General features: G+C 49.4%; 9 protein-coding genes across 9 annotated transcripts; 4 read left to right on the top strand and 5 right to left on the bottom strand.

The window, feature by feature from the left end:
• Positions 1-263: 263 nt before the first annotated feature.
• N7519_011153 (uncharacterized protein) lies at positions 264-1,397 on the top strand (the record flags this gene model as incomplete). The annotated part of the gene is made up of 1 exon (XM_057297926.1): positions 264-1,397. The coding sequence occupies one exon, from the start codon at positions 264-266 to the stop codon at positions 1,395-1,397; it is 1,134 nt and encodes a 377-aa protein (XP_057145808.1).
• Positions 1,398-2,961: 1,564 nt separating this feature from the next.
• Positions 2,962-5,130, bottom strand: nop9 (RNA-binding RNA processing protein NOP9; the record flags this gene model as incomplete). Its single annotated transcript, XM_057297925.1, has 1 exon — positions 2,962-5,130. The coding sequence occupies one exon, from the start codon at positions 5,128-5,130 to the stop codon at positions 2,962-2,964; it is 2,169 nt and encodes a 722-aa protein (XP_057145807.1).
• A 212-nt stretch (positions 5,131-5,342) lies between these two features.
• On the bottom strand, positions 5,343-7,070 carry N7519_011151 (RCC1 domain-containing protein; the record flags this gene model as incomplete). Its single annotated transcript, XM_057297924.1, has 1 exon — positions 5,343-7,070. One exon carries the CDS (start codon positions 7,068-7,070, stop codon positions 5,343-5,345), a length of 1,728 nt encoding a protein of 575 aa, XP_057145806.1.
• Positions 7,071-7,331: 261 nt separating this feature from the next.
• On the top strand, positions 7,332-9,859 carry N7519_011150 (Golgi transport complex subunit COG3; the record flags this gene model as incomplete). The annotated part of the gene is made up of 4 exons (XM_057297923.1): positions 7,332-7,555; positions 7,609-7,948; positions 8,001-9,020; positions 9,080-9,859. 4 exons carry the CDS (start codon positions 7,332-7,334, stop codon positions 9,857-9,859), a joined length of 2,364 nt encoding a protein of 787 aa, XP_057145805.1.
• Positions 9,860-10,198: 339 nt separating this feature from the next.
• bck1 (uncharacterized protein) lies at positions 10,199-15,097 on the bottom strand (the record flags this gene model as incomplete). Its single annotated transcript, XM_057297922.1, has 4 exons — positions 10,199-10,319; positions 10,403-12,182; positions 12,236-14,610; positions 14,667-15,097. The coding sequence occupies 4 exons, from the start codon at positions 15,095-15,097 to the stop codon at positions 10,199-10,201; spliced, it is 4,707 nt and encodes a 1,568-aa protein (XP_057145804.1).
• A 1,172-nt stretch (positions 15,098-16,269) lies between these two features.
• On the bottom strand, positions 16,270-18,190 carry N7519_011148 (Major facilitator superfamily domain general substrate transporter; the record flags this gene model as incomplete). The annotated part of the gene is made up of 3 exons (XM_057297921.1): positions 16,270-17,204; positions 17,266-17,879; positions 17,931-18,190. The coding sequence occupies 3 exons, from the start codon at positions 18,188-18,190 to the stop codon at positions 16,270-16,272; spliced, it is 1,809 nt and encodes a 602-aa protein (XP_057145803.1).
• A 2,192-nt stretch (positions 18,191-20,382) lies between these two features.
• N7519_011147 (alpha-keto acid decarboxylase family protein) lies at positions 20,383-22,264 on the bottom strand (the record flags this gene model as incomplete). The annotated part of the gene is made up of 4 exons (XM_057297920.1): positions 20,383-20,466; positions 20,519-20,726; positions 20,785-22,012; positions 22,072-22,264. The coding sequence occupies 4 exons, from the start codon at positions 22,262-22,264 to the stop codon at positions 20,383-20,385; spliced, it is 1,713 nt and encodes a 570-aa protein (XP_057145802.1).
• A 442-nt stretch (positions 22,265-22,706) lies between these two features.
• On the top strand, positions 22,707-23,955 carry N7519_011146 (THUMP domain-containing protein; the record flags this gene model as incomplete). The annotated part of the gene is made up of 6 exons (XM_057297919.1): positions 22,707-22,760; positions 22,809-22,937; positions 23,047-23,197; positions 23,277-23,491; positions 23,638-23,778; positions 23,830-23,955. The coding sequence occupies 6 exons, from the start codon at positions 22,707-22,709 to the stop codon at positions 23,953-23,955; spliced, it is 816 nt and encodes a 271-aa protein (XP_057145801.1).
• Positions 23,956-25,500: 1,545 nt separating this feature from the next.
• On the top strand, positions 25,501-26,613 carry N7519_011145 (phosphotransferase family protein; the record flags this gene model as incomplete). The annotated part of the gene is made up of 2 exons (XM_057297918.1): positions 25,501-26,417; positions 26,481-26,613. 2 exons carry the CDS (start codon positions 25,501-25,503, stop codon positions 26,611-26,613), a joined length of 1,050 nt encoding a protein of 349 aa, XP_057145800.1.
• Positions 26,614-26,665: the final 52 nt, after the last annotated feature.

Below are 26,665 nucleotides of genomic sequence, written 5' to 3'. Positions count from 1 at the left end.
AACCAATCAATTATATAACATAGTGGATTACGGTTGTTCTTATGTGTGGAAGTGCAGTACAGGAACTTGTTCAACCCAAAGAGTGCGTGGAAACTCGCCTTAAGCTAGAAGATGGGGAGGTTCCTATGTTTCTTGATATCGAAAATGAAGCTATCGAACGGGTCTATGTTCTCATACCTAATCCAGTTGACGCATTCCTCCTCCGGGAATGGCGAAAAACTCACAGGATATCCGAGGTGCTTCATTTTATCTCGGCTATCACTATGACCATTGGTATTCGCCCCTACGCTGGAGATAATGGATGTGTCTTGACGAAGGTCATCCGAGATTACATGGATGAACGGAATGGAATCCAGGAACTTTGGACTCTCAAAACCCTTCATCCAATGACCCGCCTGTGGCTTACACGTCGAGGATTTGCGAAAGACGAAGACATCGCCCTTCTGCAAGAAAAGGGAGGCGGGAGTCTTAGCAACACAATTCTCGTCTTGCTACATGTGACACCACGTCGTTTTCGAGACGCACCCACGACATCCTCTATGAGCTCATTCCGCAGATCAGAGAAACACCATGACCCAGAGTTTAAGATTAATAAAGCGCAGCTTGAAAAATCTGTTCGAGATCTCTGTAGCCAATTGAGTGAGAAGCTACCGGTTGATTTTGAAAGTCCTAGCGATAATCTGATTCAGGATGTCAAATCCAGGGTGGAAGAACTGGAAGATGATGTTGGGGAGGCCAACGTTCTCGAAAGAGAAGACCTGGAGACTTCTCGACTTTGTGTTGACGACCACGGGACCTTTAAATTTGCCACTGAGATCTCAGCCACTCCATGGGAAAGGGAAAATCCCCGTGCTCGTGCTGGTGACCGAAGCTTCACCGCTGGAGACAAAACTCGACAAGAACTCCTACAAGGCCGCAGATATCTCGGGACTCGGATGAAAATGCAGGGAATGTTTGTTGTAACAATACATTCATGCATTGAGCTGTTTCTTCGTGTTGAGGAGCCTCTACAGGAAGTTATTGTTAGAGCCGAGATTAAGCCACCCGGTCAGCGACATCCACACGTATGGGCGCAAGAAACGCTCGCGACGGATCCTGGGTCACTGTTGGCTTTTTGCGTTATGTACACAAGGGAGGCCGTGGAAACATCATCCTATGTGACTTCAAATGTGGTCAGAGATCTCTATAAGGCCAACTCATTCGTTCACTGGATGGAGGGGGAAAACGTTGCAGACATTATTGCAAGGCCAAGGCAGTTTGTTACTGTGAGCTCATTGACCCAGACCCTTCCTCGTGGTATCCCACAGCCCGGCTCTTTCTACACGGACGACAGCATTACCTTGATCCCTGCCAAAGAGTTCAACCCGGGTAAAAAGCGCAAAATGTCGGGAGCTTGATATGTAAGGCCACTGATGGGTGTCAGGACCAGATGGCTAGATAGTTCTCTCTGTCTTCCTTTCCCTCTTCTCTTTTCTTCCTCTCCATAGGCTTCGCTTGGAATGTAACATAGTCTTTCGTCATTCCTCCTGGTGTAGCCTTCCATCAAAATAGCTGTTCATCCTTCTTAAGGGCGATGCGCGCGACGTGACACGACCCGTAACTCGGTCAAGGGTTGGCTCTAAGGGTTAGGCTCGTTAGACGTTCGGAGTACCTCTTATGGCAGAATGTTGTTAAGTTGGATTTGATCTATCTACTGAGGTCAAAATACCAGTTGAATATTAGTGGATCTCCTTAAAACGCCACTGTTGAATTTTCTCAAAGAAATATCATATACTCGGGGTGCGTATAAATTAACACACCATGAAGCTAATACTGTCCACAAGAAAGGTGGGCGGCCGGATTTTCTTGTACATATGAAGAGAGAAGTGACAACGAGGTGTTATAAAAGTGTTGACCAGTCTAAGAGCATGTTAATCCATCCTATTTATGCTTAGGTATTGAAGTTAGAAGTTAGTTAGGGTTCTGTAGGTCATTCGCGTTCTACGACAGGGAATAATAAGTGAACAGAGAAACCTTGGAACTTCCTCCTGTACATATCCAAGGTTTAGTCACATTTATTCATAAGGCTCCCGGGATATCCTATTTTAACAGCTAGTAGCTTGAAAACCTAGCAGCATGCAATCTCTCTAGATAATGCACCGCTCTAAGGTCCACTCGCAGGTCCTGTAGAAGTCGAAGTTACAAGCGGTATTAAGAAGAAAGAATAATAGGGTGCACGTAGACATAGACTCAAGAACTTTGGTAGGGTATTGTTGGCAAATTCCGGACTTTCAATCTATCAACTGCCCGGGTGGTCTAGTGGTATGATTCGCGCTTAGGGTTCACCCAAAGCAATATTGCGCGAGGTCCCCGGTTCAATCCCGGGCTCGGGCCCTTTCTTTTTTCATATATTATATATATTTTCCCTCTCTTTCTACTAACTAATAGTCGACCTTGTGTGGCTTTAGTATTTTTTTAACAGTCACATCTCACTGAAAATCCAAGGGTCTTCGGAAATTCTTCTAGAATACAAAGGTTTACAAAATTTTATATCCCGTATTTCAAACCGGCAGAATTTCATCTAGAAAGGCGGCAAGCAAGATACAGCTAATAGAATTGTAAAGGTCATGTGGGCGGTAAGCCTTTAAACTCAAATCTGTTAAGCCTACCTAGGTAATATTAGGTAGGCTTGGCGCTCTTAACTACGTTGTATATTGGAATCCTAATTATCCAGACTCCTTGCATATATCAGTATGCGGACAGGAATATTAAGATTCGGGCTGATCTGCAGGAACCCGAATGCCCCCATGGGATTGTTGCGGTGAACCATATAGAATCTCTCCGATATGTCTTAAAATATGGTTGATTCATAAGAAAGCCATGGAAATAGATATCAAGCAATGAAACAATTGATGCATCAACGCCTTTTTGTATGAGTACATGTGCATTTCGTCTAATACATAATTTTATCACCGTATTTCTTCACCTGCTAGCTACCGTAGTCTGGTTCGCACCAGTAGCACCGGCATCAGCTGCTTCCTTGGCCGCCGCGTAACGGGCCCGAGCCTGTTCAATTTTAGACTTGGGACGTTCGGCGCCTTCATTACCCTCGGCTCGCTCCTCAAAGCCCTTGGCCTTGTGAGTCCAATCGCGTCGGCGGCGCTTGAAGAGATCCATTGACCAGTTTCGCCAGACTGCGCGACCCACAAAGGAATCGCGGAGCTCCTGTTCATGTCGCTCGAGTTCCTGTGCCATCCGCTCCTTGACAAAGAAGATATCCTTGGTCGCTGACCAAAGCGCATCCACTACGTGTGAACCGCTGCTGCTCAGGGCAAGAGGTGTGAGATGGCCTTGGAAACGGGTGGTGAGCTGTCGCCGGATTTGAGGTGTGGATGTTGTGGAAGTCAGAGCCTGTTGAAGAACGCGGGAAGAGGTGGGTTCTTGGGCAAGTTGTACGATCGTTTCGGATGATTGGGCGAGGAGACTCGTGTAGACAAGTTGGCTCATCGGGCCAGGAACGGTCAGCATGGCCTGTACCAGCAGAGATGCATGTAGTTTCTCTGCTTTCTCCGCCGCAGATACCGGGGGTGGGCCCCGTGGCTTGCGCTCCTTTCCGTCGTTGTCCTCTTCCATACCATGGTCTTCAGATTGCGGGGCTGTGTTCTCCGAGATGTTGAATTTCAGCATCTGCTGCAGTCTGACAGCAGGATCCTTGCTATAAGCGCCCTCGAGTGCTTCGGCAAGAGGCTTTGTGTCGACGTCACGGACCATGCACCGCTCGATCAACATTTTGGGGACAATGAGTCTCGACCGTTCAATAAGGCCCGGAACTTCGGGAATAATGTTGGTCATGGCAATCTTCAAGTCATCCTTGCCGAGTCTTTCCAGCATCCGAAGAACCACATATCCAGCAGTGCTATTGCGAGAGAGGGAACCAATTCGGCCACCCAGGTTGTTCCTGTAAAGGTTTTTGAACGATTTACCAGGAAGGTATCGCACCATTGTTTCTAACAGGCGAGAACCAACTGGGTCGTATAGGAGACCACTAATGAAAACCGCACTTTCGGATCCTTCCTCGAACGACTCATCAGGAACCAGTCTTCGGATGGTCGACTTGGGGTCTTTGGCGCTAGACTTTCCAAAATGAGAAAGCTCTAGGAACAACAGTACCTGAAGCACGGGATTTCCAACCGGGTGCGTAGCCAGGGCTCGGAGATAAACATCGTCGAGGCCGGCAACCATATCGGTCATGATCTTCTTGAGTGCCGGTTCAAATGTCTCCGGAACAGTGTGTTTCTCAGCTTTAGATTTGCCCGCTTTCTCCTCGCCCTGAATAGTCGGGATCTCAATTCTTTCCTTCTTGCGACTTGCGACAAACGACTCGTTTGACGTGACATCCACCGGCTCGCCAGCAAGAACCAACAGTAGCACTCGGATTGTATGCGAGGCAAACCGCTCTGTCAACAGGTATCCCCAATTTTCCTTCAATTCCTCAATAACAGCCATGAACATTTCCGCGAGCGACAGCTCGGGCTCTTCCTCTCCTTCTTCGTCCGACTTTTTGGGCTGAGATTTCGTCTTCTGCATCACGGCAGGCGCAGCGTGGATGAAAAGTGTCTCACAACAGTGGCTAGCGAACCGATGCTGCACTAGGTGGAGGAAGTGGCCGATAAATTTGCTGAATATCCGGCGCAGTTGTCGAGCGTCTGACATTGAGATCAATTTCTCCATGAGTCTCGAACAGCCCTGACTGCAGGCGATCTTCAATTCCTTGCCATTGGCTTCCGAGTACACACTGTCGACAAACAAGCTGCGCTCCTCGGCGTCCTGGAACTGGTTTAGCTCCAGCATTTCGTTGGCGCGCTGGAAGTATTCTGACTCCTCCTCATCTAGAAGACCGTAGAAAGGCATGTCTCCATCCAAATCAGGTTGCTCGCCTTCCTGCTGCTCGCCCTGTCCAAGAGGAATGTAGTCCTCATTTTCGGGAAGCTGGATGCTGTCATTGGCCTCATTGGTCTCGTCGTCGTCGGCAGAGGGCTTTATCCGCTTCGCGACGGGGTCTTCGGAGGTCTCCTCGAATTTTCTCTTGGAATCTTCTTTCTGGGCTTTCTTCTCGGCCCTGCGGCCTCTTTTCTGTTGTTCACGAGGCATTATGGCGGTGTGTCGTGAGGAAAGATGGGCTTGGAGCGCTGGAAATTTTTTGGATAAGCGGTGGTCCAAGCGCCTCCGCGGTGATAAGAGTTTGGTCTGTTTGCAATCGCGGTCATTCTACAAGGCCAAAACAACAGGCTGAGTATTAAAAAGAGCGAATTATAATTGAATTTCGTATGGCATCGCTATTATACAGTTTTCCTTTTTATCCTTTAGACTGCAGAATAAATGGCAGAGACATGGCGCCCACATTCAACACGCTGCTCCATGCTCACATTGCGATTCCCGACCTTGCCCTTGTGGCGAGGCATGATCTGTAAGCGCGCCTCGGCCTGGGTTTTGTTTTCGGGGGGTGCGTTGATGTAGGTTGGCTTGGCCTGGTTGCTTCGCTTTCCTGTTCCCAGTTGCAAATGCTCGTTGCCTCCCCACCAGAGTACATCATAGCCCCAGTCTTTGGATTGATCCAAAGAGTCCTTGGTAGTCTTGCTGACATTGGTCTTGTTGTCCAAGATCGCAGAGACATGTGTCGTGCCGACAGACATGGCCCGAATGCGAATAGGGGTCATTTGGTTTGTTTTCTCGTCATACTCGCTCATACCGCTTAAAGCTTTCACCTTGGTGGGCGAATCCTGCAGGTGAACCCATCTGCCATTGCCGAGAGTACCCCAGATTCCCCTGCCGCATGCCCATGTGTCTGCAGTTACATTCCCGAGATCATGAACATTGGCAGCCTCTTCTTCGTACCCCAGAATGCGCTTGGCATCGACGGAGAAGAAGGTGTTGGCGCCACCAGCAGCAATGCTAGTAACCTTTGGCAGGTAGAGGTTCCTTCTATAGAGTTTTTGAACCTTCATCTGGAAAGGAGCATCCTTGAAAGGCCTCTGGGGTTCAAAATCCACGCCCAATTGACCAAATGAGTTGTCACCAAAGCCAAACATACGGCCATCTTTGCTTAGCGCCAGTGAGTGGTAGTCACCACAGGCAATCTGAACAATTTTGGAGTCTTTGAGAGCTGTAACTTCGTGGCAGGTATCTGCTGGCCCCTTGGGTCTGGTGGACCAGGTAAGTCCCTCCACACCGAGTTGACCAAGCGAAGGGTAATTTTCGGTGGATGACGCCGCAGAGAATACTCGACCAGAGCTTGTGAGGAGCAGCACATGCTCCTGTCCTCCACTGATTGCAGTGACCTTTTCGCCAAGCTTCAAAGATGGGTTCAGTACACGGTAGCTCATATTAGACTGGTTGGGCCAGAAAGGAACCCAAGAGCTTTCCGTTGTCTTCGGGCCGGTGCTTTGCTCGTCCTTGGATGTTGGTAGCGAGTATACAGTCCCATCCGAGGATAGCGCAATGATTCGGCTTTCAGACAGAGCAAGTGAAATAAGATTCTTGCCGGTCAGAGTTGCCGTGGGTTTGAAATCCGACTCTGAGAACGCCTTGCCCCATTGTACTAGATCTCCCTTCTCGGTGATTGCGGCACCGGACTTTTCCTCGATCTTGAGATCTCTCAGCACCTGGCCATCAAAGTATTTGAAGCGCCGAGGAGTCTTGATGTCAGTATCTTTAGATCCTGGATCCACCACACGATAAACATTCGAACCCCATGTGTAGACGGCGGGACTTTTCAGGCTTCGTTTTTCTTGAATGAACTGAGCTTGGAGATCGTTGACATCAACGGGCTCTTTCTTCGTAACCTCCGGGCGACTCATCAGAGCCTCCTTTCCACCATCAGCCATGTATGAGTACCCCATAAAAACTGCAGTTCCTGTCACAGCAAATCCGAGGGAATTGCGGATCCAGTGTGATGACGAGTTTGGCTTTTGGGATCGACTGCTAGCAAATCGGGACCATGGCGTATTCAGTGACTGAGCCGTCGAGCTTCTGAGTGGACGAAAAGCGAGGACTGAGTGCGTCGCGGGCCGTCGCATTTGGGTTGACAACATTGTAGACGATGGCTGGACCACCAGCTAGAGCATATCGAAGCTACAAAGGTGAAATTATATCCGGGGAAGCTCTCAATGCCGCGCCTGTGATTTGTTGCGGCATCCAGGCGGGAGCTCTCGGCAGAATCCATCTCGGAGTTGACCACATCGCAGTTCGGCTTCAACATGAAACTTGGCCTGAATTTCACTCTGGATAAAGCCAGCAGAGAGACATGAGCTGCGGGCTAACTCCCATTACACTCCCTGGGACTTGACCGCACCATGCCTTCCACAAAGCAGCAGCGTGCCCGCCGCCAAACCGCTCCGTCTGGCCCGCCGCGCAAACCCACCGCCAAAGAAACCCAATCAAGCCTCCAAGCATTGGACGAGAAGACGCCCAGCGATTTAGAGTGGAAAACACCAGGATGGAGCAACGAACTCGAGTTTTCGCACTGGCTTAATGGTGTTAAGGGTGACCTGATTGAGGAGAGCTATGACGAGTACCAGTACGATCGACATTGGACGGTTATCGGAGGTGTACTAATTTACCTTTTTGTAGGAATTGCTTGGATGAACTTGAGCAATCGAAAGAGCACATTGACGAAATCTTAACGAACACCTTGACCCTCCTGGATGACCTATCCAGCTTGTCCGAATCATTCAAATCGGTCGAGACGCAAACAGCAAATTTCGAGAAACAATGTCAAGGGCTTTTGTCTGCCCAGGAACGGGACACAAAACTTGCGAATGGCATCCACAATAACCTCCACTATTACGATTTCTTAGACCCCGCATCGCGGCGGCTGAATGCCCCCGGCGCCGGGAATACAGTTCGCGACAAAGAATTCTCAGATATGTTGAGGCGTCTGGACGTGTGCTTGGATTACATGGAAACACATGTGAGTAAGCAAGACCTGGATATTTATGCGCCTGTCGCTAACTTCTCCCTAGCCGGAACAAAAAGAGGCAGAGGTCTATCGCTCGAGATACCGGCTACTGCTAACGCGTGCCTTGACGCTTATCCGCGGCAACTTTGTATCTTCACTTAAGGATATTTACCAGAGCGTCTCCAAAAAGATTTCGGATCAGCAATTGAATGACACAGCATTGTCGGCTCTCCTGTACGCCAAATTCCGGGTTGGAGCACCTGAGCTGAAGCAGATTGGAGTCGAGATCCAAAAGAGAGCCGTGCCGCCGCTCAACCCAGATCAAAATAACGAAGCTGAATATCAAAGTCTGATGAACGAGCTGCACAGCAATTACTCGGCTACTCGTGCAAAGCTGATTATGCCGCTCGCTCGCAAAAAGCTCGGCGAAATCACACAGACGCCTAGTTCGTCCAAGGACCTAGTTGCCTTTGCTCGAGCTAGCATCAGTTATATCCGTGGTCTGTGTCTAGACGAATATGATCTATGGGGGGAATGGTTCCACGGACAAGGAGGTTTGTATGACTTCCTTGAGACGCTATGCGAACCACTTTATGATCACCTTCGTCCACGAATTATCCACGAGTCCGATATCGTCATGCTATGTCAACTGTGTAATCTACTACAGACTCGCTACTTCTCAGACCCAGAAGAAGAACCTGAACAAGTCGAGGCGAACCATCTTGACTTTTCTGTTTTGATCCAGCCCGCTTTGCAAGATGTCCAGGCCCGACTTGTTTTCCGTGCTCTGGCTGTTCTGCGCGACGAAATCGAACGATACAAACCTCGCCCAGAGGACACTGATTACCCAATGCGCAACCGGCATGTATCTTTGACTGTGTCAGATACTCAGATCTCGGGCAAGAAAGACACATCCGCCGATACACTAATCGACATGACGGCCAAGCAAGGCGACGAGGCAGGCGAATCTACACAAGAGCGAGACGGTAAATGGGACTTTGAGACCCAGACCGCCCTAAAGGGCTGGTATCCAACCCTGCGAAAAGCAATCTGGCTCCTGAGTCGGATATATCGCCTAGTGAATGTAAGATGCTTCCCCGAAACAACACAACCCTAATCACTCAGCCTACTGATCAAACCCAGTCCACCGTCTTCGACGACCTAGCCCACCAAATCGTGCACCAAACAACCCTTTCTCTCCAAAACGCCAGCACCCTAATCTCCGCCAAAGCCACACCAGCCGACAGCCAACTCTTCCTAATGAGCCATCTCCTAATCCTAAAGCAACAAATCGTCGCGTTCGACATCGAATACGTCTCCGCCGATATCTCCTTCGACTTCTCCGGCATGACAAGTACCTTCTGGGAGCTGCGCGAGCGCGGCGGTCTCTTCAACCCGCGCAACCTGATGCGCCTCGTCGGCCACGGCCTCATCCCGCGCGTCGTGGAGAACATGCTCGACGCGAAAGTCGAGCTGGATGGTCGCCTTCGTACAGTCATCAACGACTTCATCAATGCTTTTGCTGCTCGCATGACCGCCTCGCTGCCGGCTCAATTCGTTGATGCCCGCAATCTGGCCCGCGGCGAACTTATCCTTCCTTCTTGCCGCACTATCGAGAAGGAGGTCCCGATTCTGCGTAAGGTCTTGAATGAGTATATTGATGACACGCGTATGAAAGAGACGCTTGTTGGGGCGGTCCAGGACCGTACTATTCAGATCTACGAGGATTTCTTTGAGAAATATACTTCCTCCGAGAAGGCCAAAGGCAATTCTGTTAGTAAGAAAGGGAAGGGTCGGGATGATGCTGTCTGGGATGTTAATACCTTTGCCGAATGGTGCGAGGGCGTGTTCCGTGTCGGCGTCGCTGGGTTGCAGGCTGATATCCCTGAAGACGACGATGATCTTTTAAGCACCAGCTCTTAGGATTTGGATTCGTTCCTTGTGACCCTTTTTTTGAACATCCGCTTTTTGAGCATAGATACCATGTTGAATTGAGCAATTTTGTACATGCATAGGCCGAGTAATTGTATAAATTCTTGCTGTTCGAAAGTGTATCACATTCAGACTTTAAAGAGGGAACAATCCATTTCCCCGGTAAATGTTATTATTCACAAACGTGAAAAGATGTATGTACAGCTGACCAGACGACAGATCTCGCTTCAAGCATGTTAAAAAAAAGGGTATGTACGGTCGATAGGAGAAAGTGAAAAGTTGTTAAGTCACTCCGAACGCAGTCAAACAAGAAAAATAAACCAATGAAACTCAAAGAACATCGCGAATCTTGGCGTACAATTCCGTATCTAGGAAGTTGTAGTTCGCATCGGACTCGCAGAAGGGATGGCGGGTGAGCAGGGTCCCAGCAGTAGGACGTTCAGCCGAGTCACTGGGAAGATGTTAGTAAAAGACGACCCCAAAGACCCAAGAACTGATAAAGCGATCCAGGACCAAAACCACGTGGAAACTTACATTGTGAAGCAATCATACATGAATGCAAGTGCCGCGGGACTGATGTTCATAGAAACATCATCCGGAATCGGCGGAGCCTGGCTCAGACTGCCGAGTTTGAAGATAGCGCCGATGGCCTCCTCCTTGCTCCATGGTCGACGGCCGGCGAACATCTCCAGCACCACACAGCCAAGAGACCATATGTCGACCTTGGCGCTGTAGCCCTGGCCCTGGGACTGGATGACCTCGGGGGCCATCCAGAAGACGGAGCCTTGCATGGAGTTGGATGAGTCGTTACCGTAGATGTCGTCCGTCTTCTTGGAGATACCAAAGTCGGAGATCTTGCACGTGCCATCGAGGTCCAGGAGGATGTTGTCTGCTTTCAGGTCGCGGTGGAGGATTCCCTTATCGTGCAGATACGCCAGTCCGCCCAGGGTTTGCCGCGTTAGTGATCTCACGACACTTTCTTCGAATTTGCCATGCTTGCGCAGACAGCTTCCGACAGATCCACCGGAGATATACTCCAGATAGATGGAGATAGAGAATTCGCCACGCTCGCATCCAAGATATTGCACGATGTTGGGGTGTTCGAGGTGCTGCATTGTGTCGATCTCCTGGTCCAGGGCGGCGACCATCTCCTTGACGCGGTCTTTGTCTGCCCCTGCAATTCGCGGGTTGATCTCGACTAGTTTGACTGCCAAAACTTCACCATTGTCCGCGTTCATGCCTAGGTATACGCGACCATAAGTACCCTTGCCGATGAGCTGACCACGGATGATGCGGAAAGTGGGTTGTCGCTGAGGAACAGGCCCGGTATTGGACGCCGGTTGGGTGCTGTTCTGCGGGATCGGATCGAGTTGGCTAAGCCGAGTGCCCGGCCTGGGCCTGATTTGCATGATCTTGGCGCCGAACATCTTGGTACTCTTTCGGCGCAAAAGATCACCCGACCTTTGGGGACCAGCCGCGCTAACGCTGTTCGTCCGGTTTGCTCCCTGGGCCACTTGTCGAATAGATTTCATGCGAGAGAGTCCACCCCCACCGGCGCCACCACGAGCAAGTTTCTGTCGTGCAAAGTTGGCAGGTTCAGGTGGTCTCACCGGAGCTGTTTCAGGTGCATGGGTTGCATGCGGCGTAGGTGGCGGGGCTTCCTTTTTGTCTTTGAGGCTTGCGTCATGTTCGTTGATAGCCTTGCTATTGGGCGATGAGGGCTCATCCAGGTAAGGAGCGTCAAGATCAACGTCGGGGAAGAAGTCATCGAGGTGGTCGATAACGCCTTCGACAGCGGGTCTGCTTGCCCAGATATCCCGGGCGAATGACTCTCGCCGTGGTAGAGGCCTCTCATCTTCGGGCGAGACTGGTCCCCAGGTACTAGAAACCGGTTCCTTCCCATCAGATGCCTCTCCGCTGGAACTGGGACCGGCAGTGCTCGGAGATTTGAACCGGACAGACAATTTTGACCTTAATTCATCTTTTGTGTTCACAGTCAGCGATGGCCTCTCCGACTTCTTTTCGGCCTCAGCTTGCGCTTCTCTCTGTTCTTCCTGGCCCCTTGAAGGTCGGACCTGGAATAGGCCATCGTCCGAGTCATCCGAGTCATCATCTGAGTCCTGCTGCTGTTGAGGGGTTCGCTGGAAGGAAACTTGATTCTCTTCAAAGTCGAACTCTGGACCGAACGACTTGCGAGATTGCAAGCCTGGTCTCGGCGGGTCTTCAGAAACAGGCTTTTCAGGTGACTGGTTGGCAAACGAGACTGCCGTTTTCTCGCGTTCTGTGGCCATCTTCGAAGCGGGTCTTGAAGAGTCTGAAAGATAGTCAGCGTGAGATCGATCAGGCCGCGCTGTGTCATGCATATACTGACCGAGGGTTGTTCTACTTGAAAATGTTCCAGTAGAATCAAACGTTCCTGGTCGATCAGATTCGGAGCTTGCACTGTCTTGAGTGTTGGCTGAAGGCGAAGATGCAGCCGGTACCGAAGGCAATGGTGTGCCAACGGCACTTGTAATGCGGCCAACGCTGGCAATGGCAGCGCCCAGGATGGCTGTGACCGATTTTCACGAGATTCGCGGGTGGTTGGTCTCCTGCTGAGAGAGTTGACCTTGGTAAGAGTGTTGGACTCGACTGGCGCTGTTGGAGGTTTGCGAAGTGGTACAAGCGTTTCTCCCTTCTTTTCCTCATAAGGCGAGATACGAGGACTATCAAAGTCAATGACTTCGTTTCTCCTGTACCCCGTGTCGCTATAGGCATTCTTATTCTGATGAGATTGCGGGATTCTGGAATGTAAATATTGTTTTTGTTTACGTTCGACCTCACGGAGGTGTTCCTCGTGGCGAGCAAGCAAGTCAGATTTATCAGACCCAAGAGCTTGGCTTGGATCCTGTGCGGTCTCTGCCGGGGGTGCCTTCCCTGTCGAAGCCTTAAGTGTACTTTGCCGAGAGCCCAACAAGGGAGAGTCTGGTCTGGTGCGGTGCGGTGATAGCCTGTTAAGGGCATCTTCGTCTAGCGGCTTCCTGTGGACTTGGTGGTGTGTTGCCGTGGGGGACATATTGGACTTGTCTGTCAATGAAACTCCCAGGCCATCGACTCGAGGAGTATTGGGTGGCAAAGGAAGCATAGGAGTCCCTCGTACAAACAGCTTGAGAGAACCATATGCATCTGATTTGCTTCGACGAGACTGTGCGAGGGCTGCATCGCTCATAGGATCCTCATGCTCGCTCTGCCCGGGCTGAGTGAGGTAAATCTGGGCATTGGTCGGATCGACCGAGAGGCTTTCACAAATCCCAGTACGCAACGACTCAAAAGAGTCCAGATCGGAGATGTCAACCAAACGGAAGTTCAAGCCATCCGTGGTGACGAATACCCACTTTTTCGTCTTTGTGGTCGCCGTTGATGGACGCTCACCGACCGACATGTCGCTAGAGTTGTAAGCAGGCTTTATGTAAGGGAGATAGGCTTCATTCGGTCGAGTTTCCGGGCTTGTCGTAGGCGACGAGTCTTCATGCTGCTGATCGGGAGATGGCTGGCTAGAAGCTGTAGCTTTTGTCTTCTTCTTCAGAATATTAGAGAAAAAGCCCTTGTGTTCTTTGGAGTACGAAGACGAGTTTTGATCACTCCATTGCCGACCTGAAGCATCTTGAGGCGAGGGACGAGCACCGTCTTGAGCTTGCCTCCGAGAATCATAGTACCGGCCTGTGGTGCCCCGACTGTATCCGGGGATCGAGTCGGTGCTATTGCCCCGAGAGTGATCATAATGTTTTAGCGTCAGATCCCCAGTGGATGATGAAAATGCTCCTGTATAAGCGGGCGACGCATTCTGCATGGCTGGGCTACCACTATTTGGACTTTCTTCATGGGGCCGCAGAGATGATCCCTGAAAAGTGCCCGGTTCACTGCCAATGGACGGACTCTGGCGTCGATGGTCACTGTTCATTCCCGACAAGGCATTGCGGGTATACTCGGACCGCAACTGGTCAGATCGCACCCAGTTTTCTCGTGCCGGAGAGTCATTGTATCTCGGCGAATCGTGGCCCGCAGGGACCGGCATGGTAACCGAACGTTGCCCAGGCTGCTTTTGGCCTTGATTGGAGGCATGCAATGCACTCAGATGATCCGGACTCACATCATTGACACCAGGGCCAGGGCCAGCAGAGCGTGGCTCGGGGAAATTATTGGAAAAGTAAGCGGCACTGGTTTCAGGGAACGCATTTGCCGGCGGCTGCGTTTGATTCAGTGGCGTAGAGACGGTATAATCTTGCGAACCATCATGGATTTGACGGATCAGCTTGCGCATACGCTTTCCTTCGTCTCGTTCCCGGCCAGGTTCCCATTTTTTGCCACTCCGGCCAACCTCCTTTGCCAACTGAGGGTAAACCACTTGATGCATTTTCCCAAGATTTCCTCGTCCGCCGGATCCATGTCCAAGCTCGAGGAAGTCAGCCCCTTCGAGCTCCAATGATTTAAACGTTTCCTGCCAATCGTTGGAAAATCCATTCTTCGCAAGCCAGATGAGCACGCGATCCAATGGCCACTGGATCGCAGCTTCGCTGTGAGACAAACCACCCAGCGAAGTACCGCTACTATTGTGACGATGACTTGACGATTTGGTAAGCTCGGTATTTTGAGCTGTCGCCTGCTGCTGAGGGCTGTCGTTGGTCGTTAATTCATGAATGTTGCCATGAAGAGCGTAAGGCGAAGAAATAGTGCGCCCCCGGGGGTCTGTGGAAGGCTTGTATCTGTTTTATACGGGATTGAGGTATTGATGTGATCGTGCATTTGGCCGAGACCCAACCGTTGCCTCTCGGCGTTGGTGTGCGCATATGGATCGTATGGCTGAGCTCTTCCATGGGGGTCGAACAACCCTGGAATGCCGACGCCAATAGTATCATTCCCGGGTATATAAGTTGCGGATGTCAGAGGCTGATGGTCATGACGCGGAGGAATGATCGACAACTGGGCTGGTGGGCGACCGTATGTTAGATGCTGGTTTGGTGCGGGGGCAAGCGGTGGCGGTGGTGGGAAGCCTGGGGTCATCGCCGGTCTGGCCCAGTTTTGCTGCCATCCTGTCGGAGCTCCATAATTCGTCCCTGGAGGCGGACCAGGAGGAGGGGGCGGCACCAGCGTTTGGGCTTGTGGATGTCGAGGCGGAGGCGGAGGCAGGTTCATGTGTTGCGCTTGAGAGGAAGGCGGGGGCCCCGGGACATACTGCTGACGTCCATCCATTCTGATAGCTGATGCACTTGATCTGGCTATTAACTGTAGTTGTATCCCGCTGAGTCGACTGCGACGTCCAGGAGAGGCTTGGGCGAAGGTGATTTCGAGTCTGTTCAGGTATGACCATTAACGCATCATGCTAGGCGTCCCAGGCACCAAACAAGCGGTCGGGGTTGAGGGCTGGATCTCGATCTCGTTGATCGCTTCGGAAGGGCAGAAATAGAACGAATTTAGGTCCTCAGTGCGTGCGTTGACATGTTTCGGTACGGCGTTGCCGATGTTATCGCAGCGCTTGGGATTGCGGAACAGACTGAGATCGCGCGACGGGCTGGTACAAGGCCAGGATTATCTCAAGATGGTCGACTGAAATAGAGAAAAAATTCTACTAAACTCAGTACATGGTTAGTCACCTGCCGAAGAGCTCCCAACCTTGGAAGGGTTTTGGTGATGCGATTGGGTCGAAAGATTGGAAGATTGGAAGATTAGAAGGCGAATGAAATCCGAGCAAGTGGAAGCGAGCACAGAAAACACCGCAACTCCTTACTTCTGACGTATTTTCGGAAAATGGAACTCACCAAGAATTCTGGAAGGGATATAATATCAAATGGTCTTTATATTGCTTTAATGTCTTGAAGATGGATCGTCACGTGGCCCTAGGATCTATCCTTTTTAGGGTTGTGATGGCAGCAGAAGTCCCAACCTAGATAGTACCAAGAACTCAGGACACAGTAAGAGAGAAAGAACAATATATCGTACTTTTGACCGACACTTTCTTCATGGGATGCCCTCCAGACCCCATCTGACGCCCTGCAATCTCCCAGTCTCACCTTCGGTGGCCCGTGATCACCTTGTCATTTGCTACGCGCCAATAACAGCCCTGTGGCGTCTGTCTTCGTTTCTGTTCTGCTCCCTACAACATGGGAGGAATTGGATGGAAAGACATAAGTTAGTATATGCCTATTGCCACCAAGATCGAAATACTGGTATGAGAGTAGTCCTCTACGGAGTACTTCTTCTACTAGAAGCAATGGAGAAGTCAATCACTTCAGAAATATATTAAAAATGCGTTAGAAATTATATCTCGCTAGTAAGCCACCAGAATACATGTAAAAATTTATTTTTGAAGAAGCATAGACACCCAGTGTCTCACGTTTATTGTACAGAAAAAGTCAAGTCCAAACCTAGAGAACAGTACCCTTATTCTGCTCCTTGTCCACCCTATAATGTCTCCACATACCAATACACGGTACAGCAAGCACAAGAATCGCCGTCGCAGCAATGCACCCGTACTTCTGACTATAACCGTAGGCGAAGTTGATCGCGTCCCGCTCCTCAGTGCCGGGCAGATACTTCATTTGAGCAACATAGCCACCGGCATAGATAGCAGCCCATTGGTCCTTAGCACTCTCGGGCAGGGCCTCGCGCAACCCTTGGGGAAAAGTGTTGGCATAGATGGCAGCGGAGACAGCATAGCCAATGGCACCGCCCAAGTTCGAGAACAGAGAAACCAGCGAGATCATCATGGGAATACCCTCACGGTCGGAGGCACACATGACGGCCATCTGCTCGCCGATAACCATCATACCGCCAGCGAAGGCAATGAAGATCTGACACATGATCACGTACCCGATGTCGCTGTCCGAGCCGCGGAAGTGGATCATCAGGCCGGCACCGAGGGTCATCAATGGTAGAGCGAAGAAGAGACAGCTGTACTTGAACTCCTTTACGTAGCGGATCCAAAGGCCAAAGATCGGGGACCAGAAGCAGGATCCCACGGTGTAGATTGCTGTCATGTAGCCGGTCATTGTGACATCGAGGTCGTATACGACCATCACGAAGTAGTAGTAGTACAGATCCCAGGAGTAGAAGCTGAAATAGAGGATAGCCGAGAGACAGCAGGCGCCAAAGACGGTGCGGTCCTTGAAGAGCTGGTATGGGATGAAGTGGGTGCGTGCGAACAATTTTTCCCAGGCTGCAAAGACGAAGAAGAGGAAGAAGCCAATAACCAGGGGCGCGATAAAGGCGGCTTCGCTGTACTGGGCACGACCGTAGTTGGCCAGGCTAAAGGGAAGAAGGAACAATATGAAAGCCGCCATTAGAATAAAAGCACCGATAACTATAACCTCGGTTAGCAGTTGATTGAGGACAGAGGGAAGAGGTATACGGTGTATACTCACTGTCAAATTCGTGCAAGTAGTGGACGATGGACTGCATGGTAGTCCGGCCGCTAACTGGGCGCTGCAAGACACCCATCTTCCGGGCCTTGTTTTCATAGAACTTGAAGACAGCAGCCAGAGGCAGAAAGACAAAGGGCATAATAATAGCAAAAGAGCCGTATGCCCAACGCCAGCTGGAAGTCTTCAGGAAATGGGTAGCAGCCAGGGGACCCGTGAACGAAGTGCAGATGAAGGGCGTGGAGGCAAAGGCGAAAGCGAAAGCCCGGTTGCGCATGCCCGAAGTATCGGCAATGAAGATGTCCAGGATGATATAGATCGCATCATATCCAACCCAGTACAGAACGTATCCAGCAGCATAACTGTTGGCGTTGTTGCAAGCAGCAAGTATGATGATACCGAGGATATATACACCTGTGAAGATGATGAGACCTTCAGCACGTCCCCATAGGGTCAGGATCTTTCCGATGGGAAGCTTGAGAACTCCACCTACAATGCTTGCCAGAATGGTCGCCGTGCTGACCTGAGAAGCATTCTGAAAGTTGGAATAGGCATAGTAGAGGACATTGGAACCGATAGAGGAATGCAATGCCAGCATGAAGAAGCAGATCCAGATCCTATAGATGTTCAGAGTCTAGTTCACCTGTGGTTCTTTTCCTAGTACTCACCAGCCATAGGTCGCGAAAACAGCTTTCTTGCTCCAGACTAAAGCAACAGCCTCGGCCTTGCGCACACCATCTGCAGCATTTGCGCTGACCTCGTCGGGATGTTCCCGGATTTCCTTATCCGCATGACCGAGGTTGTCCAGGCCATCATCCACTGTGTTTTGTTCCACGTTGAGATCGGTCTTCTCGTTTTCTTGTGCTGGGCGCAGGTCCTCAACGATCACACGGTCTTTCCGACCACGAGTCAGATTAATCACACCCATGACTTGCAGGCGAGTACCTTCCTTATATACAGGGAGCCCCAGAAGAAAAGAGTAAGAATATAAGAAAGAAAAGGAAAGATAATGGGATGATCCGGGAGCCCACCTATATATGGAGCATCTAAAAAAGATTTTAGTATTTTCATTCCTTATAGGAACTAACCAAGAAAGCTTCCAAAGTTGGAAACGTAGCTAAGACTTATTGCAGTTAGTTCACCGAAATGCCCGATAAACGGATCAGATAATCCAAGCCATGGAATTAGTCTCTAAAAACGGCCTAGTCCACACGCCACCAACCTGGAAGGGTATGGGATCCCCCAATGCTTTTCACGGCTGAATTATGCCGACACAATTCTGCGCAGTGATTGCTTTACGGGCCCATCGACCAGGTCCGGCTGGTCTCCTGTATTTGGCGAGGCATCTTGGGACAAGCCAGTTTGTCGGTAGCCACTGGTCATTTTTTATCTTCTTTTTGATTTGCACTCTATTATCTTCCTAACCTTTTATCTTAATTTACCTTGCAGACGAATTCAAATATAATATTCTAGTTGCAACATTGGAAGTAGCGAGTAGATATGACTGGGATATCCAAGGGGAAAACACTTATTCAAATACATACCAGTCCACGGGTCGGCTCACTTAATAGACACGAAAGGCATGTTGTATGATCCAAGTCAGAACCCGAATGATAACACCACCATTTTGGACGGGTCTTTTGCGCAGAGTGCAGGGGCATACAATAAGCTGCTTTTTGGAGCTCCACCCGAAATCAGCAGGATATCATGCGATGCAGAGGTGATTTTCAAAAGTACTTTGTCGTAGGATTCAGATGGATTGAATTAACTGTATTGACTCTATTAAACTAGAAGCGATGAATGGGTACATAATTCCCGGAATATTGCTAGTATGTGCCTACCTTCGTACCTTCACACTTTCGTATCCATCTTATCAGATGAACATTATCAGATCAATCGAAAGTTCACGTCCCGTGTATTATCCATGGATTCCCTTCCGAGTTTTCTCCCGAAGTCAGCCCTCGGCAGATGCACTATCGGGAGATCTATATTTTCTATCCTTACCAGAGGAAAACTTTTTTTTTTCTCGGAGTTTCTCGCTGTCGGGCCGAACTCGGCAGATCCAGATCTATATTGTCACACCCTGAAGTATGAACAAGCTTAGCTTTAGATCGAGATGATCCACGGCTTTGCCTTAGCATAAGCTGAAATGTTCACCGTCAGTGCCCATTTGGCAATGTCTCCTTTTCGCCACTTGAGTGTCTCGTATGGATTATTACTATTCTCATGTCCAAGGTTGTCGGAGTGGTCCGGGCAAGGGTTCCCTTTTGGGTTAGCCTATTTTCTTTTCTTTTCTTTCTAATGTTCCACGTGGATGATGAAACAGTACATTAGTTGAATCGGATCGGTATAGCATTAGCGTTGGCAAAGATCATCTGAGCTCAGCGAATTAAAAAACAGACTCGCATCTGATAACGTAAATCTCTTCCTGAGGACCTCCACACATGGTTCACCATTCTCGCCCAGCTGATAACTGGACAACAGCGAACTGGTCCCACCGGGACATTCCCGCCTGCACATGGAAGGCATTAAAAGAAAGACGCCCCTACTTGCCATAAACGGGGTATGTAGCCTTAGAAAGCCTAAGTTACTCCAGGTGAGGTGCAAAGTAATTGTTTTGGAAAACGAGAAAAAGTTAAGCAGAATCTACCAGAGAAATACCTAGGTAGACCCTGGAATGCAGTTCATGCAACTTTAACCTTGAACACGATATGCTTATTTTGACATTGCAGGCGACGCTAGCCTTGTACTACCTAGGTAGCCGAGGACGCTGGGTTGGCTTGCAGCTTGCATACATGCGTATCCCACATATGTAGCTACTTGATAGCTTGATGGATGTACACCAGACCTTTCTTAATGATAATGGTAGAGTATATACTTGAAATATGAAGATTTTATGGATTTCATGCATGAATAGCGAAGATGTTCTTGCTACATACTCAATAATGAGCGTTATTAGATCCTGCGGTATGTGACCGTCCACTCTCGAAGCAAACGCCGTGAAGACAGAAAAGAAACCACAGAGGCGTAGGAAACCCAGCTTTCAGATATTACTACATTTGCTTTCATATGCATCGTGACATTACGAGAGACGTAATGTTTTCTCGCGCTTCGAACGGCTTACTTGTTGCGTTGTGCAGCAGCCTCGGCGGTCAACTTCAAGCCCGCAGGGGCATCTTCGCGAGGCATGTACACCTCAACCAACTAGAAAGTGCGTTAGCAGACAATTCGGGACTTCCTAATATTGATAACTCACTCGAAGCTTGTCGGACGCGTTGAAGTCCTTGTCGGCGAACAGCTTATTGAGCTCATCACGGGTCTTGATACGGTAGCCTTGGTAGTTGTCCTTGGCTCCGAAGACCTTGGGGATGTTGGCAAAGTCCCATGGCTGGATGTCGTTGTAAGCTGCGTCCCATCCGTGGATGTATCGCTCGATAGTGTAGCCGTCGTTGCAGATAACGAAGCTAAAGATGGTCGGGTCAGTATATGATATGAGAATTCTGGGTTGATAGGGATGCTTACACGATAGGGTTCAACTTATTTTTCAGGATAGTGCTCAGTTCCTGAACAGTCAGTTGGATACTCCCGTCGCCAATAAAGAGGATGGTTCGACGGTCTTCCTGCTCCTTAGCAGCGAGCGCAGCGCCCTGGCAGGCTCCCATGGAATAGCCAATGCTGCCCCAAAGCACTTGACTAACGGCAGTTACGTTCGCGGGGAAGCGAGTGTCCCAAATACCAAAGTTCGCAGTGCCAGTCTCTGTAAGGACGATATCCTTTTCTTTTAGCCACTGTCCGACGATTGGCCAGAGCCACTTGTGGGTGATGGTCTGATCAGAAGAGGTCTCCTCGCTTTCGGGCAGTCGGTTCGTGATCTGAGGAGTAGGAGCCGGGGTCAGAGGATTCATCCGCTCAATGACCTTCCTCAAAACACCTTTCATGTTTATGTCAGGATACTCCGAGTACCGCACTCTCACAAAGGTACTATGGAAGTCAATGGTGTTCAGCTGTCCAACACGATAAGTGAAACCGGTAGTGTTGAAATCGGACTTGATCGCTCCAATGCTCAGAATGAGGTCGGACGACTCGACGGCCTCACTGACGCCAACGTTAGACCCATTGCCAGCATAAACACCACCAAAGTTTTTGTGAGTCTCGTTCACGGCTCCCTTGCCCATCGGAGTCACAAAGGTCGGCAATCCAGACTTCTCCACCAAATCACGCACTTCTTCTAGCACGCGGTGACGGATGGCACAGGCGTCAACCAAGATGACTGGGTTCTTTGCGGCATGAAGATACTTCAGGACAACGCCGACCACGTAATCCTCCTTCTCCGGGTCATTCTTAGGCAGTGAAAGATCAATCGGGGTCTTCAAGCGATCACCGTTGACCTTGGCCGCCACAAGGTCAGTTGGCAGAGTGATGTATACCGGACGGCTGCGGATCCAACATTCACGAATTGCACTGTCGATCAGAGTGGCTGCGTCATAGGGTTCGTTTAGGCGTGCGACGTAGCAGGAGATGCCCTCGCTCATTTTGGTGAAGACATTGAAGTCGCCGTTTCCGAGAGTGTGGTGCAACAACATTCCATCCTTTTGAGACTGTGTGGTGGGCTGGCCAACGATATGGATAACTGGGACAAATTCGGAGTAGGCGCCTGCGATGGCGTTGAGGGCGGACAGCTCTCCAACACCAAATGTGGTGACTAGCGCACTGATACCGTTTACACGAGCATAGCCATCGGCGGCATAGCCTAAGAGGAACCAACGTTAGATCCAGATCATTCGTTTGTAGTATAGTAGTCTGTCTTACCGGCATTGAGTTCGTTGCAGTTTCCAACCCAATTGATACCACACTTGGACACGTAATCCAATGCTGCAAGATTGTAGTCGCCAGGTACACCATGCAATGAGCGGATTCCAACCTCGTGGAGACGTCGGAATAAGTACTCTGCCACATCCACGGGATTCTTTAGCTCCCTGGTGGCAATATCGGTAGTCGCCATGATGAATTGATGTGTTTGGGGAGAGAGGTAGATAGGAAAGAGAAGAAGAAAAAGGTGAGAGGTGTGATCGAGGGAGTAAGAGGTATAAAAGAGCGCAGATTGCACTTTTGTTCCAAGTTCCCTGATGAGAAAGGTGAGACCACTTTGGCTACGTCATTGAATTGATGTCATGCCATCATTTGCTTTTCTTATGAGATTGGACGTTTTGTTTTAGAGCTATCTTGACTATAGTAAAATAGTAAAATAGTAGAATAGATAAAGATTATATATCTAAGATCTAATAACACATACAATAATGTATATAGCCCTGGAGTCCATTGTACCAAGCATAACTAGGCCATCCCCGGCTAAACCCAACACAGGCAATCTCCGCCGATCACACAAAACTCCCACCCCCACCATCTGGGCATCTCAAACCACAATCCTGGATTAGTCTATCTAAATGGGGAAAAGAGCTATGCCGGACAGATCAAATCCCTCTTCAAAGAAGAGAAAGGTCAGTTGCTGAATATCGATTGCCCACTGCACTAACTAATGGCACTAGGGTGGTGCAAAATATGGGAAGCAGGCAAGTCGCGTCGCTATTGAATCTGGCGATGTAGGTGTCTTTTTGACATGCGATATGGGGAGAGAAGGAAAATGTCTGTCAGAAGCAGTGGATATCTTTTCTCAGGTAAGATTGTCCTTTTCTTCTTCTTTTTTTCTTTTTTTCTTCCTTGGTTTTTTTCCATCTTTTTCCCGCTTTGAGATTATTCCTACAGTTTTGCTAACTTTTGTTCTAGGTCATCGAGGGCACTGAAAATAAAGAGGAAGAAGACGAAGATACCGATGATGAAGATATCGAGGCCCAGATCCGAAGGGAACTGGAGGGCCTACAGCCCAGTAAAGACAAAACTCGTCAATTCCAGCCAGTGCAGATGGATATGCCATGTGGTAAGTCTCCTATTATTCAAAAACCCAATCCGTTTATGCGCTAGGTCCCGGAAATGTTCATCGGTGCTAATCCTGATAGTAACATTCATGCGTCTTGATCCCTCAATAGACCCGGTGCAGCTTGTGCACCGTCTGTGTAGCGAAGCGCATGCCCATCCGGAGACTAAGAAGAGTCGATGGATTAAGCGCATGCATCCAGTCACGTCAATCCGGAAGACGCTGAGTGTGGACCTAACGGCATTTGCGAAAGAGATTCTCAAGCCTCATTTCCATTCTGGAGGGCCACCGAAAACGGTGAGTTGTAGAGCCTTCCTCTATCTCCCTCCCTCTTTGGGTTTCTGGGCACTCGGGGATCCTACTGTTTTTGGAAATGATCCGATCATGCATCTCGCTGTGAGTGGTGATATACTTTGAGCATTGCTGATCTGCCACCTATTTAGTACGCCATTCGGCCTACTGTGCGAGGCAACTCGAAGCTCAACCGAGACATTATTATTAAGACTGTTGCCGATGCTGTCGGTCCCGAGCACCCGGTGAATTTGAAGAACTATGATTTAATGATCCTCGTTGATGTTGCCCAAGTGAGTACAAAAATAACACTCTCCTATGGGGTCTTTAACTGACTCGCGCAGAACGTGATTGGAATGAGTGTAGTGCAAGGTGATTATGATAAGCTGAAGCGGTTCAACTTGGCCGAAATCTACGATCCTTCACCAAAAGCAGAGCCAGCAGGCACTGCCACTGAGTCTAAAGCTTAGTACGAATGACACAGTACTTTCCCCTAGTAGCCTACCAGGTTACTTCGATGAAATTTTATTGTACATACTATCGCCCACGCTGCACTTATATTCATTTTCACCGCTGATCTCCATACAACATACACTTCTTCTAACCAGTCCTTTCAAGTAAACCTACTCGCTTCTATATTCATAGGCAGGCGTCATCAAACAATAACCCAGAATGGTCATTTTGACTTCGTGTGTAGCAAAATGAATTTGATCACAGAAGCTATAAGACATCATCGATATTGGGGTCAACCAAATGCATTCAGTTTCCCCTACAAGTAAGGGTAATGAGACATAAGTGAAGGCCCCCCTGTTAGAACTTCCAAGGTTACTATATTTTTATATTCTTCCCCTTGGAGTATTGTTCCATTGTTTTAGCAGTGAATTGCAAAAGGAAATACTCTAGGAACATGTGCACGTTTGACATGACATCAACTGCATCGATGCTAATGGCACTCTAGTTGACGTCGAACCCTGGTCTTTACTACCTAGGTACAGGTACATCACACTCCCTGCAGCTAAAATGTTCTATCACAGGGCCTAAAAGTTCTCGGCAACTGAATTCATGCAACAAGCCGTCCTAAAACCTACAATCGAGAGGGAAAAAAAACCATATTGAATTATTGAACCAGATACAGAAGCTATATGCCGATTTAAGGGTCCATTATAACTTCAGAAACTCATTGAAATGCAAGTCCTTCCACTTAAGAGTAAAGCTCCGGTGGCTTGCATCGGTTCGGTCCCAACATGAGAAGTGATAAGCAGATGTGCGTAGTTTTAAATTCGAACGTAACAAGCGAAATCAATTTCGGGAAGTAAAGAACAAATCGAACGTTGACAGAGTTCTATGCTGAAATGCTGAAATGCAATGACGGGAAGTATTCGGTAAGGGACCATTCTGATTGGTCGGGGACAAAGTGCTCGGATGATCACCTTTCTTAGAGTGGGATGCTTAGGCGAGACGGCTTTACTTAGTTTACTTGTCCCATATTTCTTCTTAATCCTGAGCCAATGGTGACAACAGGGTCCTGGGACTCTCGCTTGTGAATGTCGTCTCGGCGAAACATAGTCTTCTAATTCGACTCCGCTGACTATGTTTACGTCTTCTCTTTCGTATCTCGCGTTGGATGAACCGAGAAGCGAGAGTCATGGCGCTGAAATCTGCTGCCAACGTCTTTCTATTGTGGGTAATGTACGGAGTAAACGATCATGGCGGTCTCTTGTGCCCCATTGATATTCGAAGATCTCTACGGACTATGGATTCTAGAAGCGAATTTGCGCCACGTCTACTCCGTACTGGGACTTTTCAATTCAAACTATCTCGGCATATACCTAGCCCGATGGACATATATGTCCTTTTATTACCAATAGCAGGGTCTATGAGTTGTGATAGCCTTGTTCATACATCATCATCCCCTGCCACTATCTTTTCCACTTCAAGGGCCGTCAGAGCGTTGCTTATATAGCATCCCCACCCCTCCCACCTGTTAGCCAATATCCCCCACCAAATAGCTCACGATGCAACAGCTTGACTTGAAAACATGGTCTGCGATGCCACCAGTCAATGGGAAAAGCGGGCACAACGAATCTTTTCATCGGCAGCCTCATGCCGCCGAGGTTGACGAGCATCATAGACTAGACGATGTCCTCTCGCTGCTGTTTCCTTCTACGGTACATGTGCAACACTCATATCCGATTTCTGGTCACATGCACTCATTACGGCTTCTGACGCTGTCGAATGGAGCTCAATTGTTGCTAAAGGGGTCTCCGTCATCAAGGACAGCTCTCCTCCGACGTGAGCGATCATTCCTCGAAACCGAAGCCCAGTTCCTTGCTCTTCTAGGGCAGAGTGGAAACCCTTGTATCCCCCAACTCTATCATTATGATCCTTATGGAAGACCCTGGGGATCTGCCTACTTGATCCGGCAGTATATGAAAGGGAAGAGTCTGTCAGAGATGGAAGGCAAACTCACCTCCCAGCAACTAGAAGGTATCAACCGCCACCTGGGCTTCTTGGTGAGCACCATCGGTCAAAATGCAGCCCCTGGGTTTGGTTCCTTGCAGCAAGTGGCATTTGGCGCTGGAAGACCTTCCTGGCGAGAAGCCTTCTGTGCCCTGTTTGAAGGCATTCTTCGCGACGCCGAGGACATGTTCATCCACCTTCCTTACTCGGAGATCCGACACGAGCTGAGTCGCCTAGCGCCTGCTCTTGAATATGTATCCCTGCCACGTCTTGTGGTCGTGGACTTTGGTCGACCCTCCCATGTTTTGGTAAATGAAGAATCTGGACAGTTGTCTGGAATTGTGGACTTCAGCAGTGCCATGTGGGGTGATGTTCTGATGGCAGAGATCTTTGCGAATGCGTCCCCGGCGGTCTTGCAGGGAGCAGGGATGGCGGCGTCTAGGACAAGGGAGGAAAATATCCGGCTGGTCTTGTATGTGTTTAGAATACCATCTCGATTTAGCGCGATGTAGCTAACTCTTTCTTTTCAACTTAGGTACGCGTGCTACCGGCTGGTGTCCCGAATTACTGTGCAATATTACCGAAAGCGAGATGAGACGAGCGAATTCGATGCGCGGAGAAGATTGACAACCACGATTGCGGAAATGACGAGGCTTCGACTGGCGTGATGGCCCTGAATTAACTGAGTCTTTATATGTCCAATGTGATACCTAGACGATC

This window comes from Penicillium mononematosum, assembly GCF_028829835.1.
Source record: "Penicillium mononematosum strain IBT 11891 chromosome Unknown utg000005l:1.0-9366267.0:1.0-9372171.0, whole genome shotgun sequence".
In the NCBI taxonomy this organism is placed as follows: domain Eukaryota; kingdom Fungi; phylum Ascomycota; class Eurotiomycetes; order Eurotiales; family Aspergillaceae; genus Penicillium; species Penicillium mononematosum.
The sequence above is the reverse complement of the archived record's forward strand: the minus strand, read 5'-3'. Positions and strand labels throughout refer to the sequence as shown.